The sequence below is a fragment of the Octopus sinensis genome, linkage group LG14 (assembly GCF_006345805.1).
Source record: "Octopus sinensis linkage group LG14, ASM634580v1, whole genome shotgun sequence".
Taxonomy (NCBI): Eukaryota; Metazoa; Mollusca; class Cephalopoda; order Octopoda; family Octopodidae; genus Octopus; species Octopus sinensis.
In genome coordinates, this window is record NC_043010.1 from 56,540,235 (window position 1) to 56,556,910 (window position 16,676).

At 40.5% G+C, this 16,676-nt stretch overlaps 1 protein-coding gene across 2 annotated transcripts; it reads left to right on the top strand.

Moving 5' to 3' along the window:
* The first annotated feature begins 897 nt into the window (after positions 1-897).
* Positions 898-11,058, top strand: LOC115219056 (grpE protein homolog 1, mitochondrial). 2 transcript variants are annotated; one of them, XM_029789109.2, is made up of 3 exons: positions 898-1,058; positions 8,773-8,941; positions 10,408-11,058. In XM_029789109.2, the coding sequence occupies exons 1-3, from the start codon at positions 955-957 to the stop codon at positions 10,834-10,836; spliced, it is 702 nt and encodes a 233-aa protein (XP_029644969.1). In that variant the 5' UTR covers positions 898-954; the 3' UTR covers positions 10,837-11,058. The 2 variants fall into 2 exon arrangements, with proteins under 2 accessions (XP_029644969.1, XP_036364945.1); XM_036509052.1 differs by having other exon boundaries at positions 904-1,053; positions 8,771-8,941.
* Positions 11,059-16,676: the final 5,618 nt, after the last annotated feature.

Sequence of the window (16,676 nt, forward strand, 5' to 3'; positions counted from 1 at the left end):
TAGAGGGAGAGAGAGAGAGAGAGAATGAAAGATAGAGAAAGAAGGAGGGAGAGAGAGAGAGAACGCGCGTGTGTGTGTGTGTGTGTGTGAGTTAGTGGTTGTATTCTCAGGTGTTGATGTGTGACGACAGTTATGTACCTGAACAGGTGTATCCCTTCACATGTCATCGATACCCAATGGTAGGATTTGGCTTCTGCTGTTACCATGACAACCCATTACATGTTGGTACAAGTCGATTGTCGATTAAATCGAACTCCGTACTTGACTGGTACTTTATTTGATCAAACTAAAGTGTTTGATCCGAGCAAAAAAAGACATGTAGTAAACGAATATGGAAAAAACAATGCGCGCTGGCGAACGGGGGGGGGGGATCGGAAAATTCGCACCGGGAATGTTCCGAGTCCTCTCATCATTTCCCCATCCGTCCATGAAATTCTTTTTTCTTCATATTCGTTTACTACACATTATTTTACACCTAGTACACTATTTTTTTTTTAATTAGTGACGGGTGTTAACGTTGAGTTTTCGGATCCTGGGAATTTTCCGAGTCCTCTACCTCGCCCCCCCCCCCCGTTCGCCAGCGCGCATTGTTTTTCTTCATATTCGTTTACTACCTGTTGTTTTACACCTATTACACTTCTTTTTTTCTGCTCAGCCCAAACACCTTACTTTCGGGTCAAACACTTTCGTTTGACCCTTTATTTTATGAACCCTCGTGGAATAAAATGTGAAGCTGACCTCCGCAGGATTTGAAATCAAAGCTTTTAGCAGTCACAAAAAAATACGGAGAGATGTTATATTCACTCGGCGCCGTATTTATTTAACAATTTAACTGTAATAAATTGGAATTTCTGTGTCTTTAGAGGGAAAATGAATGAACAGGTGAAGATTACCATTCAGGGGAGACAAGTGTTAGTCATGTGACGTTTGACGTCACTTCCGTCTCTCCCCATCATGTCGTCCTACTTGTTGTCCAGGGTTTCTCTCAATTGTCGTCGTCTCCCGCGATATTTCTTCAACTCGACCAAACTAAATCCACCCGGATTCACACTTATTAGGTAAGTCCACAAACCTTCGATTCACATTTCATTGCCGACATCATACCAAGCCGATCGACCTGCTAGAAATAGCAACCAAATCACATCCTATTGTCTTTAAAGAAAACAAGGAGAACATTAAATAATGTATTCCTTGGTGTACTGTGTCTGAAGAGACTTGATCGTCATGGTTGGAACGCCATTGATCATATGTCTGGTCAATCGGGGCTGACCTGGTTAAACAAAGAAGGACATCGATGGAAAACGGGATGGTCATTGTTGGAACGCTTACTCTGACTGGTCAGGAGTTACATAACAACATGCAACTAACTCGCCCCACCGTATCTATCTCAGGTGTCTAACACAGGTAGAATGTTAATTAATGCAGGTGTAAACCAATGTCCAACACATGGCGTGGGGGAGGGGGGAGGCTCTCGTTCAATTTAAAGGTCATTGCTGATTTTATTTATTTAAAGGTTCCCTCCCTCCCTCCCTGTCCCCTAATTACACCTATAAAAAGGGTTTAGATTATATTTCTTCTTTGACCCCTTATTTCCAACCTTTCTTTTCTCAGCGTGTTTAGATTTGTTTACGTAATACTATCTCCCCCCCTCCTCTTTGTGTGTGTTCATACACACACACACACACACACACCCTGTATTATACACAGTGACTTGTGCCCTTGAGAAAGGGTGTGAACGTCCCAAGTACCTGCCCCTCCCCCCACCCGTCCTATCGTTGACCTCAGTGAATGATGAAATCAGGATGTTTCTTCTTCAATGCCTCTCACTCCGCTCCAGGAGTTCCTAATTAATTTAATGCCCACCACGTGTATTTCTCGAATTATCCATGTCTGACTAATTCCAGAAAAAATATCTCAAACCTATTTTATGTTGTTGTAGATTTATTTCATTAATATCGTTCTTTTAAAAGTGGTTTTATTTCCATTCCTTGGTGTTTCTATAAATCGTGTCGTCATTGTTGGTTACAACTCCTCTATTTATATTTTAATTAATTGTCTCATTCTGTGGCCGTATTTCCCCGTTCACCGCCGCAACCCTAACACCCACCCACTTCGGCCCCAAACCAAATTATTATCTCGCTGTCGGCATAGACCCCACAATGGCCAGTTTGGGATGGGTTTCGAACCGAGACACTTCGTTGTTTTTTTCCCTTAATGTCCGATTATCAACTTGATCTCATTCTGTAAATCGTGACCAGGCGCTAAGGGTCACTCAGCCATTTCTACGCCTTTCAGTTTTTTTTATTTGAAATTCTCTGAAAATCATTTTCAAACATATCTGATTCATTTTCACGTAGTCGCAGATGCTCGAATGCGTGAAAATGTGTCCTTTTAAGCGTTTCAACCGTGACCATCCCGACTTTTCAGAGCGTTCCAGTTGTGGTCATCTCGTCTTTTAAAACCTATCCAGCCATAACCTTCTCGTCGTTTTTAAGCCCTAATCTTCCTTACGTTACATCCTACCATGGTTTCAGTTAAAAGATATCATGAATAATGTAGTGTGGGGCACATCACTCTTGGTAATTAGATGGGATAGTCATGAATGGATTGCGGTACTGGATCAAAGTTGACCAATGGCTAAACAACAACAGCTGTTTTCTTTAGGTGGAGATTTATGTCTATTTCTAGCAAACCATATGACCACCTAGAGGATTCCTCATTAACTGAGATGAGTTGTTATTTAACCCCAGGTCAGCTCTCATCCAGCAGCTCCATGATCAAACATACTCTACCCATGTCCATTCCCCTCTTATATTTTTCAGGTAATCATTTAAAATAATGGTTGTTCATTATTTCTTTTGATTCCTACCATTTTGAGGGTCCTCTCCCTCCCCTCGCAACTCATTCAATCACAGGCTTCTTTCTTTCACATATCATTCCTCTTTTTTATTCTCTCAACTCATTCCTCCTCTCTCATTCCTCCTCTCTCATTCCTCCTCTCTCATTCACTGAAGCAGATTTCCTGCATTTCTTTTCTGCCAAATCTTCCACATTTAAGGCCATGACCTGCTAAAATGCAATATCGAACCATCGTCGTACCGTTTGTCTTTTACAGTGAGGCACAGGCCCCTTATTACTTCCTGCACACCCACAACTGCTGTGCGGTCATTTAATACCAGTTTTCTGTTTTGGTTCAGAAACTAAAAGAATAGTTCTGCCGTCGATCCTCAGATTACAACAGCTTCTCACCAATATCTTGGGTGATGAACTTGTGTCTTGACTAACGAACAAACAAGCTGGCTGTATCAGCAAGAGAGCATCAGTTGTTGCCTGGCTTCCACTCAGTACACCAGACCCTGCTCGGATTTGTTAGGTTTTCACTTGAATTTCCTTTAGGGAAAATAGTTTCAGTTTACAAACATTTTAGGTGACACATCAGGAATGTATTAACTGAATGATGACGAAGGTGGTGAAGAGGAGGAGGAGGAGAAGGAGTCACGTCTTGATGTTCGCCAACTGCCCAACCTCTCCATTCTGACTACAAGAAACAGCACAATGTCATCAACCATTCACAAACAAAAAACCACAACTGTTTTACTGATCTCTCTACACCTGTCTCCTCCTTAATATTGAACATCTTCAGGGATTTATCAATGGGACATCATTGCCACAAACCCTCAGATTCCCCTCCCCCCAAATAAGAGATACTCTGGTTTCGAAACTGATGGGAGTACATACTTTCTAAAGGGTGATGCCATACTTAACAACCAGAGCAACATCTTAACGGAATTTACACCTGTCTCTCTTGATGTTGCTGTCTTTGGTAAAATTCTTGTGAAGCAACAATGACCTGACTGTATTTCAGCCACTACAAGAATGGACAATATTTCTTCTTCAAACATCCAGGAATTTAAAACAGAGAATAATTCAGTGAAACTTGAACCAAAAAGATTAAAATCCTTGTTAATTACCAATTAATTAGCAATACTGAACAACCACAGTAATTACCAGGCTCGTTTGGTTACTCAACTCTAAAAACGGTTTTTTTCCCTCAACTTTCTCTTTTGCCAGACTTACCTGAAACCCTTCTTCTCATCTAAACTGAGGCTTCTGCAATGACACTTTCAGGTGTCTTCTTCTCTCGACCAAAAAACTTTGGTCGGCCACCACCCCTACCAAACAGACTGTTAGCAAATGGGGAACCTTTTGACTTTTTGGCCATGTCCCACACTGATCGACAAGCAGGATGGAGGAGGGCAGCTGTGGAAGGAACCTATGGAAAAGGTAAACCGAGGAAGACATGGGATGAGGTGATGAAGCATGCTCTTTGAATGTGGGGCCTCATGGAGGTGATGACAAGTGACCATGATCTCTGGTGATGTGCTATGTGTGAGAAGACTCACCAGGCCAAGTGAAATCGTAGTTGTGGCCATGCTGGTGCCATGTAAACGGGACCTGTCCATCGTAGTTGTGGTCATTGCCGGTGCCATGTGAATGCCACCCATGACTTTTAGTAAGAGTAGTTTTCTCCTCATCGGCCACAGACAACACTGCGAGCTGAATGAAGAGATTACCTCTCTTCTGCTTTTCCAGTCACCGTACAGTGACTGGCAGCTCACCGTCAGTAAATTACAGAGCAGGGAGCACTAAGCAGTGAGGAGTGTCTCATATGTTTGGAATTAAAACCAGGATTCTCCCCTCTTTCTTAAACCAAACTTATCAAGTCCCCACAGCTATTTCTATGTCTCTGTATCAACTTCAAAACTCATCCACCCTCATCTGATGACTTCTTCTACTTGTCTATGTTTTAAGGATAAAGAGTGAATGTTTCCTATCACGTCCACAGTATGATGTCTCCAACGGACTTTCGAGGACAATAATTTTGCTTAATCCTTCCGCATTCACTTTATTCTGTCAAATGAAAATGCTTATTTAGTCACATTGTTTTGAATTAATTGTGCGTTATCTCAAAGCTTTGAGATTTTGATGATGTGAATGTTTACTTTTAGAATGACATTGTAGGATAGGTGTGAGAAACCAGATCTGGCCAGTTTGAAAGAAAAACAATATTTTGACTGCACATGACCAGGAAGAACCTGTCAATGGAACTCTCATCTTCATCCATTTCCCTCGCTGGCTGGACAGCTGCACCAGGTTCCAGTGTCTGCTTTGGAATAGTTTCTACAGCCGGATGCTCTTCCTGACACCAACCACCCCACAGATTATGCTAGTTGCTTTTTATATGGCACCAACACCAACAGGGTCACCGAGTAACTTGCAATGCAAAGACCTTTCAGCTGGAACGGAAGAGAAGTAGCTCTGTGCCAGTTGAGAGCTTAAAGTATGAAAGGGGGATAGATAAGGGTGTCTTATAGAAGAGATCCTTGGCTCCCCCAGTAAGAAACGAAGCAAGGGGAAGGAAAGTTTGAGTTTGAAAGATAGCTAGAGAGAGTGTGGAAGGGGTCCAGCTCTGTGGACATAAATAATGCTTGCCCTTCATTGTAGAAATGGAATCGGTCATCAACAGGACATTCTTTGCCTGGGTGGTTGTCTCAGTTTGAAGATGTTTTACTTGGGGAGTTTAGACCCTAATAATGAATAGAAACCAAAAGTGGATCCAGGTTAAATTAATTAACATTCCTCATCACCTGTCAAATACCCAAATTGAGACAGTTCTAATGAAAGACATAACACCCTCTGGACGACTGACCTCTACTTTGCTGACCTCTGACCTCTCTGTTAATCACATGAGAGACAAAGTCATTGTTTCACCACATCAAAATCCTCAGTCAACAAGAATCTGGAAATTGCTGGTGAAACTAAATCTTTAAAATGCCAGCGAATATATAATAAATGGTTGCATTGTAGGATACTTTTGTTAAAGACTTACAAAACCCTTGTTTCTTTTGTTAAATGTTTTTCACCAAATAAACTGATTGATCCTCACATATTGTTTCTCATTAAGGCTCACAGAAAATGTTAAGTTCAGCTAGTCTGTTCTGGGTCAGCTATTCTTGTGAACATCAGTCCACTCATGACCAACCATAGCAAATCCAAACTATGATCATCTCCTCTCTTTTTTTCATTACCCCCTTTCATATATAAAACCATTTATCTCCATTTTCCTGGCATAAATTCTGTTCGATTTTATTGAAGCACATCTCTCCTGCAGCCGGAGACTCTTTTGCTCTCCAAACCATTCTTGCTCTTTATTTCACTGATTCTCTCGTGGAGAGGCATTTGTGCCCTGCAGAAACAATATCGTCACCACTTCTTGCTTAAATGACAGCATATTGAATTGACATTTACATACGACAAGCTTCAGCATAGTTTCCATCTACCAATTACACTCACTAAGCATTGTTGTTGTTCAGTCTTAGGTTCATCCTAATTCAGCAAGCCTATGATCTCTGCCATTATCTTCTCTACTCTTCCTTACTTTACATTCTACAAACTCGTTTTTAACAACACAAAATTTCTCTGCTCCATTTCCACGTTTTACTCTCTCTCTTTCTCTCTCTCTCTCTCTCTCCTTCTCACCCCTCTCTGTTATTGTGCAATATTAGACTTGTGATCATCTTCTGTTGTTGTTTTTGTTTAGCCCCAGGCCAACTCTTGCTGATCAAAAACAATCCATCAGTGACCATCCTGTCCTAATCCTAGCCACACTACACCCTACACCATATCTAGTGTATGTTGTAAGATAACAGTGTAATTTGAGGGAGATATTAGCTACTATTTCTATTGGCTTTATTCACAGCATAGACATTTTATGTCAACAAAGCAGAATGAATATGTTGTGGCCTTCAAGGCCGAACAATTCCATTGCCAGGAGTCACTGCAAGTCTGTACCAAGAAAGATAACTCTGCCTGTGACCGTTGTAGCGATTGTCTCCCTTAGTTCACCTCTAAACTTCCTACGATATAAAATTATATCTTAATTTAAATCTAAATCTTACATATATCGCCTGATGTATGTATATTTATAAATATATATCCCATGTACACTATCAGTTAACAGAATACAGATCTCTATCTCGAGCTGTGAATTGGCTGATATCTTTTGAATGAAATTTGTTTGAGGGAAACTTTTTGAAAGTGTGTCCATGTGTGTGTGTATGAAGGTTTATATGTGTGTCGTGTGTTAGAAAGTTGTTTTACACACACACACACACACACACACACACCCTTCACTAAATATCGTTTGTTGCAACTTTGTTATATTTCAATAATTTTGTGGCAGGAGTCAGATGTGGAATCCCGATGGAGTTGATTCAAGATGCTGATTGCTGGACAAGTGTTGGTTCTGAGGGAATTCCAGTGTGAAGAGGGCAAAGAGTTGGACCTTGTGATAAGTTTGGGAGATGGAGGAGGGGTACACAGTATAGACTGGGTGGAGATGGTACAGGGTGGACCGGCTGTGAGGAGCAGAGGTCATTACAGTGGCAGTAGAGGAGACAGTAGGGCTGTGAGTCACAGATGGGAGTCTGTCAGAAATGGTTAAGAAGAGACCTAAAGTCTGTGAGGCACTTTGTGGGGTTGTTATGTGGATTGAAGTTAAGAAATGGAAACAGAGAGGACAGGAAGAAGGAGGCTTTTAGAGTGGATAACATCATCATCATCATCACTATTAGTTATAATTTTTTTAACGCCTTCCTATTCTTCCACCACATTGTGACCCCTTTAATCATTCTCCACTTATACCTGCTACTTTCTCTGATACTCCCTTGACAACTCACCTCACATGTACACACTCTACATCAAATAGGCCACGTTGCACCTCTCACCACCCCACCCAACACCCAATACAATTTTGTGAAAATATGACTGTCAAAACTGTTGTGCAAGAGTACACCTCCACCCCCGGCAAGAATGGACTGGACCACTGCATACAAAATAGGGGTTTGAGTAAGTGAGGTAGTTCATGCTAGTTCCACAGTTCATGTGTTGAGCGTTCAAAGTTTACAGTTTGATAATACAGTTCTGTATTTAAGAGATGAGGAATCATTTACATTTGACAGATATTTGTCCTCATCTTATTTGTTGTTATCACAACGTTTCGGCTGATATACCCTCCAGCCTTCATCAGGTGTCTTGGGGAAATTTCGAACATGGTTTCTCATTCCTCAGGTATTTTTGGATGTTGTTGTTGTTGTTGTTATCATTATTATTATTATGTAGGTCACTGCCTGGAATCGAACTTGGAATCTTGGGGTTAGTAGCCTGCGCTGTTAACCACTATGCCATATGCCCACTGGCATATGGCGTAGTGGTTAAGAGCCCGGGCTACTAACCCCAAGATTCCAAGTTCGATTCCAACCAGTGACCTACATAATAATAATGATAACAACATTGAAAAATACCTTAGGAATGAGAACCTAGGTTTGAAATTTCTCCAAGACACCTGATGAAGGCTGGAGGGTATATCAGCCGAAACATTGTGTTTACAACAAACAAGATGAGGACAAATATCCGTCAAATGTAAATAATGTTTAGAGTTTGGGTTGTTGGTTCTTAAAAGATTGTTGTTGTTACTGCTGTTCATTTCAGTTATATTGTTATTACATTGTTGCAGAGTATTCGTCATTTATCTTTAGAGATATAAGAAAAACAGTTTTTTAAAATGTAAAAGGTGAATTTGAAAAGAATTTTTCATGATTTGTGGGTGGTGGGGTGACCTGCTGACCGTAGCCAATATATGAAACCCATACCACGCTGACCTCCTCTCGTCAAAGGTTAATGATCACTAATTTATGATGGTTTTACTTTCAGAATTGGTCGTCAGTTTTCCGCTGCAGCTGAATCTAATAAAGTCGCTGAAGGAAGCAACACCACAACAGCTGCACCCCCTCCTGGGGCTGCAGATGCTGTACATAATGAACTGAATAAGGAGTTGCTGGAAGAAAATAAGAAATTAACAGAAAATGTAAAGAAAATGAAGGTAGTTATTGTTGTTATTATAGCCACTGGTCACTTTTCAGTTGACCTTTATTGTTATGAGGTCAGCTGATGTTCTGTACTATAGCCAGGGCTTGAACAATACCTTGAAACTGATGACAAGGTATTGGTCAACCTTGTCAGATGGAAACTAGAAAAAGCCCTTCTATATATGCATGCCTGTATATATGGGTGCAGGTATGGCTGTGTGGTAAGAAGCTTGCCTCCCAACCACATGGTTCCAGGTTCGGTCCCACTTCAAGGCACCTTGGGCAAGTGTCTTCTACTATAGCCTCAGGCTGACCAAAGCAATGTGAGTGGATTTGGTGGATGGAAACTGAAAGAAGCCCATCATATGTATGTGTGTGTCTATTTGTGTCTGTGTTTGTCCCCCTATCACCACTTGGCGACCAGTGTTGGTGTGTTTATGTCCCTTGTAACTTAGCTGGTTGGCAAAAAAGACCAATAGAATAAGTACTGCAATTGGTTCATTCACCTAAAAATTGGTGGTGCTCCAGCATGGCCACAGTCTAATGACTGAAACAAGGTGGTGCTCCAGCATGGCCATAGTCTAATGACTGAACAAAGAAAACGATGTGTGTCAGTGTATATATTTGTGTGTGAACTGATTGTGATGACAAAAGTGTCATCATCTTAGAATGTCCATTTTCTTCATGGCTCACATCGAATAATCTTGAGACTGATTTTCTACAGCAGGGTGCCTTTCCTGTTACCAACTCTCACCTGTTTTAAAGCAATGTAATATCCTCTCCTCCCCCCCCCCATCCCTTCGGGGTGAGGGGCAGAAGACTAGAAATGACCAACATTGTTTGTACGATGCTCGTGTGCATTCACAGGCATCGCTTGGTTTCAAGACAAGAATACACGCATGCACACACACACACACTCATCATTTAATGTGGACTCTATTGAAATAAAAGCTACAATAGTTCCTTGTCATTAACACATTTTCTTAGGCAAATTTCTATAATATGCCTTGTCTTTCCAAGCAATCCTCATGCTCTGACCCTGTGTCTCAATGCCAAGAGACTCTTAGTAGTTTTTATTTTATTTAATACAGTGCACATTAAACGGTATGCGTGCATCCACACACATGCATACATATACATGCACGCGCGCACTCACACACAACTGGCTTCTTTCAGTTTCCATCTATGAAATCCACTCACAAGGCTGTGGTGGGCCCATACCTATTTACTGTTCATCCAGACGATGTCCCATGTTTATAGTCTTCCATGAAGGAATGTCCGGGTTGTTTGTTGTTTGATTAAGCTGGGTTAGTCTCATCTGACCTATGCAGGGATGGAAAAGCAGAAGTTAAACCGATGATGATAAGGGTAGCTAAAGACTTAATGAAGTGTATTAATTAATGTAGCAAAAGACTTGTATTTTTTGATTACTTCGTGAATATATTAATTATTATTGCTTTTAATTGTTTCTTTTTGACAGGACAAATACTTGTTGGCATTGGCAGAAAGTGAAAACGTTCGAATGAGGATGAATAAACAGATCCAAGATGCCAAACTATTCAGCATCCAGGGCTTCTGTCGAGACCTCTTTGAGGTGGCAGACATTTTGACCAAAGCTACTGAATCAGTCCCAAAGGAAGAATTAGAGATGAACCAGCATCTAAAAGATTTATTTGAAGGATTAAGCATGACGGAGATCCAACTGCAGAAAGTGTTTAATAAACACGCCATTGAACAGATCATACCAAAAGAAGGGGACAAATTTGACCCCTACCTCCATGAAGCCATGTTTGAAGTGAGTTGTGAGGGCAAAGAAGCAGGGACAGTAGCAACCCTCACAAAATTAGGCTACAAGCTGCATAATCGAACTGTCAGACCAGCAGTAGTTGGGGTTTATAAGGCAATGTAAAAAAATGTGTAGAATGATTAAGAACAATCTGTGGGTGGGGAAGGGAGTGGACAAGGGTTGTTGGTTGCCACAAAAACTGTTCAATAAATTTTGTTCCCCTTTTTTTCTGCTAATGAGAAAATGATGGGGGAGATATAATTTAAAGAAGCCCTTTCGGTGAGAGTGAAGTGGAAAGTGTCTGTTAATTGATATTTTACAAGTAAAAGTGATTTCTTCTATAAATACTTGTCTGTTTATTGATTTTTAGAATTATTGATTGATCACTTTGATTTCATCATCATCATCATCATCATCATCACCAACAGGGGGAAGGAGCTGTTATAACTGACTGAGTGGTTGGAGTGGGAGAGAGAGAGAAAGTCATAAAAGCACAAGGAATTACAGTTTGGCCCCTAAAACAGTAAATGCAGTTTCCAAGAACTCCTGCTACTTGGATTGGCGGAATTGTTAGAAAATCCTACAAAATACCTTGTAATGTTAATTAAGAGCACATTCTGAATTCACAAAGTATCGTTCAAAGGTAGCTTTGTCTGAGGAAAATATAGTTGACTGACCCCTCTTTCTCCAACATCTCTCGTCTGTACCTAGGTTATGACAGGTACTCTGTCAGTGACGATGACAAGTGTTCCAGTCTACCCAATCAACAGAACATAAATGAAATTAAGTGACTGAGTTCTCCTCCTCCTCAGACACGCATTCATTTAACAGAGTTGCTCTCAGACAGATTCAGCATGACACAGAATGTGACATGGTTGGCCCTTTTGAATTACTGGTACAATTCTTTTTTTGCCAGCTGAGTGGACTGGAGCAATAAAGTGAAATAAAGTGTCTTGCTCAAGGGCACAATGCTCTGCCAGGAATTGAACTCACACCCTTGTGCCTTGTGGCTGAACCTAACCACTAAGCCACCTTGCTATAACTATTTCTTATTATGATTATTAGTAGTTATTAGTATGATTTGGTTTCGCTTTAAGTTATACAAGTTGTAGCCAGATCTCAACCAGAGACATCAAGGGACAACAAGGTGTTGCATCCAAAGATGCTAACAGGTAAGATGCCATTGCAATTGTAAAACTGATGTCTGCAGGGGTCGGGGGAGTGTTTCCAGAGAATATATGAAAAAGCCATGGGCCATAAATATGATCTTTTTGCAATTCACTTATGTTGGGGCTGCCAGGGAAATTTCAGTCTCCAGGTCATTGTGATGTCAAGGCAACCAGCTGGCAGAATTCATATTTATGTTCTGTGTTCAAATCTCCTGAGATCAACTTTGCCTTTCATCCTTTTGGGGTCAGTGGAGTACTAGGATCGGTGTAATTGACTTACCCCCTCCCCTGAAATTGCTGGCCTTGTGCCAAAAGTTTGAAACTATTAACATTATTATTATTATTATTATTATTATTATTCTACGTTACTTCTTAGAGCTATCAATCTTACTTGTTCTGTTTCATTCCGTGAGAGCAGACAGCATCCTATGGTCAAAGGTCTCACTGGGTCTCTTTCCCTAAATCATAAGACTTGGTACCTTGGTGTTATGTTTCTTGGAAGACGCTCAACATCCAAGCACCAACCTCAAAATCCTCATTGTCCCCCAACAGAGCAGGTTTTTGGCCTGCTCTGCCCTCATCTCAATTCATATTTCTCCAGACATAAAGCACTGGGGTCGATATAATCAACTCACCGCCTCCTTCGAAATTGCTGGCCTTGTGCCAACATTGAAACCATTATTATTATTATTGTTGTTGTTATCTGATGTCATCTTATGGCAAGACTGATATCAAAGTTCACACATTGGTCCAGTTTTAGCACAGTCAAGTGATGTGGAAGGCAAAGAGAAGTAACCTCATTAATTACTGGTATTGACCAAACGTTCATGAACAGATATTGTTTAGCTGCTGGTCAGACCTGATCAGTCTCCTCCATAAGGAAAGACATTCCAGTCGTGGCCATCACATCTTTATTTAGAAATTGTTGAGCTCAGATACATTATTATCCCATATGTCACTTTTTAAGACAGTGGGGTGTGATGTAAGGTGGATTTGGCTGCTATCTCTAGATTTGGTTGACTAACACAGGATATATATACATATACACACTCCCACTTTAATGTGTTAATATTACAAGCTGGCAGAATCGTTAGCACGCTGGGCAAAATGCTTAGCGGTATTTCGTCTGCCATTAAGTTCTGAGTTCAAACTCCGCCAAGGTTGACTTTGCCTTTCATCCTTTCAGAGTCGATGAAATACGTACCAGTTACACACTGGGGTTGATGTAATTGACACGATCCAGCAGACCTATCATCAAGGGGGTTCCAGCCATGACCTTCCTGACTTTATAACAATATTGAATGTGTCTTTCATTTCTAACTTGGTTCCAACTAATTTGACTGTTACTTTTAGTAATCAGATAAAGGCTTCCTGTGGAATTTTCTCTCTGTGCTCTAGTGACACATAGTATGTCTATAGTATAAGGGCATATAGAGTGTCTGTAGTATAGGTTAGAGTGAGTGTGGTTTGTGGCTTTGTCTTAACACACAACACAAATATATTTGTGTCAATCCACTTAAAATAATCTACATTTTTACAAATTTAAGGATTGTTTAAGGTGGTGCTCCAGCATGGCCATAGTCTAATGACTGAAGCAAGAAAACGATGTGTGTCAGTGTATATATTTGTGTGTGAACTGATTGTGATGACAAAAGTATCATCATCTTAGAATCTCCATTTTCTTCATGGCTCATAGAGAATAATCAAATATATTTGTGTCAATCCACTTAAAATAATCTACATTTTTACAAATTTAAGGATTGTTTCCCAACTCAGAACTTCATAATGGCAGTTACTGTGTGTGTGTGTGTGTGTGTGTGTATCATTTAATACGCAGAGGACTTCAATGTCTGTTTATTAAATGATATTTATCTCTTACTGGATGGAGTAATTTTTTTCTTTTTTGTTGATTCTAACAGAACTATTCACGGGATATATATGTGTGTATATATTGTCGATGTCATGTTTACAGATGTTGGCTCAAACACTGCAGGTAGACTTTTTCTGTCAAAGAGATTCTTCAGCCCAATATTTACATGCTGTTATTTATAGCTTTATCTGCTTCAAGATCCACCATTCCAAAGCAGAATGTATACATATTGCTATTCTCTTCAACTGTTGTACATCCAAATTAATCCAAATATGTTTCTTCAATATTTATTTTTGCTTGCAAAAAGCTGGTTCTTTTGGTCAAACTTTCGTATCTCCAGCTGCTTCAGATGCCAAGATATCAAAGATTGTCAAAGTGTAGTACAACGGTTTTGCAATGGAATGGTGAAACTGTTTTTGCATTTTCTGAAAAAGAAACGTTTTGGACTTAAGACACTTTTGCATAATAACAATATGTTTATATGTATGCACGTATGTGTATGTGTGTGTGTGAAGGTGCATGACTCAGTAGTTAGAGCATCAGGCTCACAATCATGAGGTAGTGAGTTCAAATCTTGGACCGGGCTGCGTGTTGTGTTCTTGAACAAGGCACATTATTCCTACGTTGCTCCAGTTCACTCAGCTGTAGAAATGAGTTGTGACATCACTGGTGCCAAGCTGTATCAGCCTTTGTCTTTCCCTTGGATAAGGTCGATGGCATGGAGAGGAGGGGAGGCTGGTGTGCATGGGTGACTGCATTATATATATATATATATACACATTATATATATATACATACATACATACATTATATATACAGTAGTCCCCTGGTATTCATGTGGGTTACGTTCCTTGACCACACACGAATAGTAAAAAACCGCAAATATTGGACGTGGTCCCTAGAAATGCCTATAAATGTCAAAATGAAACAATTGAAACATCCCCAGGACTAAACGGGAAATATAGGTGGGAGGTAATCATACCCCGATACCCACAGTTTATATTTATAGACAGGTGGAATAGTTAGTGGGCTGTTATGTAGATGTGTGTGTGTGTGTAGGTAAATGGATATGAAAGTAAACAGAGAGACATACAGACAGACATGTACACAGGTAATATGAACAGACAAGCACAGGTACACACACGCAATTGACGACTGAATCGCATGACCTTATACACACTTAACACAAAGACACACATCCACACAGATGGAGATACACATCCATCCATACAGATCCAATATAGTCACAAAAACCCATACACACACACAAACATACATACATGCATACACGCACTTCCATGCATGCATACATACATACAAACATGTGTATGCGCACACACACTGACCCACACACGTGTGCACAAACAAAAAGAATGCAGCTTGGATAAAGGATAGAGTCAACGACTATTGAAAGGGTTGCAAAACAACGAAATGTTAGGAAAAATAAATAAGGAAATGAGTGGAAACTTAACCAATGCGTGTGTTAAATAATAAATCACTAAAAGAGAATAACTCTCCCCAGATACAAGATATATATATACACACACACATTTTATATATATATATATATACTCTTTTACTTGCTTCAGCCATGCAGCTGTGGTCATGCTGGAGATCACATCCGTAGCCTATACCAGTGTCACATAAGCAGCCCATTTAAAAAGTACCTTTGAATCGTCGGGCAAGATGCCGTGTGTGTAGAGAGACTTACTCAAAATCAAAAATGGAAATTGTAGTTGTGGCCAATGCCAGTGCCACCTGACTGGCACGCAATAAGCACCATTCATGTGTGGGTCATTGCCAGTGCCAATTGAGTGGATCCTCGTGCCAGTGGCACATAAAAAGTACTATCCGAAGATATATATATATATAACCCGTGCTAGTGCAGAAAACGGACGTTAAACGATGAATGAAGTGAGTTCATGGCCTGCTGTGCCAACCTTGGATCGTAGAGTGATCCGCTGTTCTTGAAGAGACCTATTGAGTCAAGTACGTCAACACCAACATCAAAATAAAAATCAAATGAAAGTTGTAGTTAAGATACCCGTACCTGTGATGATGATGATGATACTATATATATATATATATATATATTGAGAATTTACAAAAAAATCAAAAGACGGAAACAGGTGGTGTAGACAACAAACAGATGTATTAGTTTTACGCTCAGGAATTGAAAAAGTCTTTTATATTTCAAGCCTGCACTCTTCAACAGAAAGGAACACAGAAAGAAAATAGAAAAGGTTTAATGGTTAGCGATCTGAATATATATATATACACACACACACACATATATGTATATATATATATATATATATATATATCCGCTTTCCATGCTAGCATGGGTTGGACGGTTCAACTTGGGTCTGGGAAGCCAGAAGGCTGCACCAGGCCCAGTCTGATCTGGCAGTGTTTCTACAGCTGGATGCCCTTCCTATCGCCAACCACTCCATCAGTGCAGTGGGTGTTTTTTTTATGTGCCACCGGCACGGAGGCCAGTCAGAGCGGCGCTGGCAATGGCCATGTTCGGATGGCTCTCTTACGTGCCACCGGCACTGGTATCACAACTACAATTTCCATTGATTTTTGATGTTGATCGATTTCGATTTTCACTTGCCTCAACAGGCCTTCACATGTAGTTTTGTGTCTCAAGAAGGAAAGGTATGCATAAGTGGACTGGCTACATCCCAGGTAGAGGCCACGGGTTATGGTCTCACTTGTCCTGCCAGGTCTTCTTACGCACAGCATACTTCCAAAGGTCTCGGTCTCTTGTCATTTCCTCGGTGAGACCTAAAGTTCGAAGGTCGTGCTTCACCACCTCGTCCCAGGTTTTCCTGGGTCTACCTCTTCCACAGGTTCCCTCAACCGCTAGGGTGTGGCACTTTTTCACACAACTATCTTCATCCATTCTCACCACATGACCA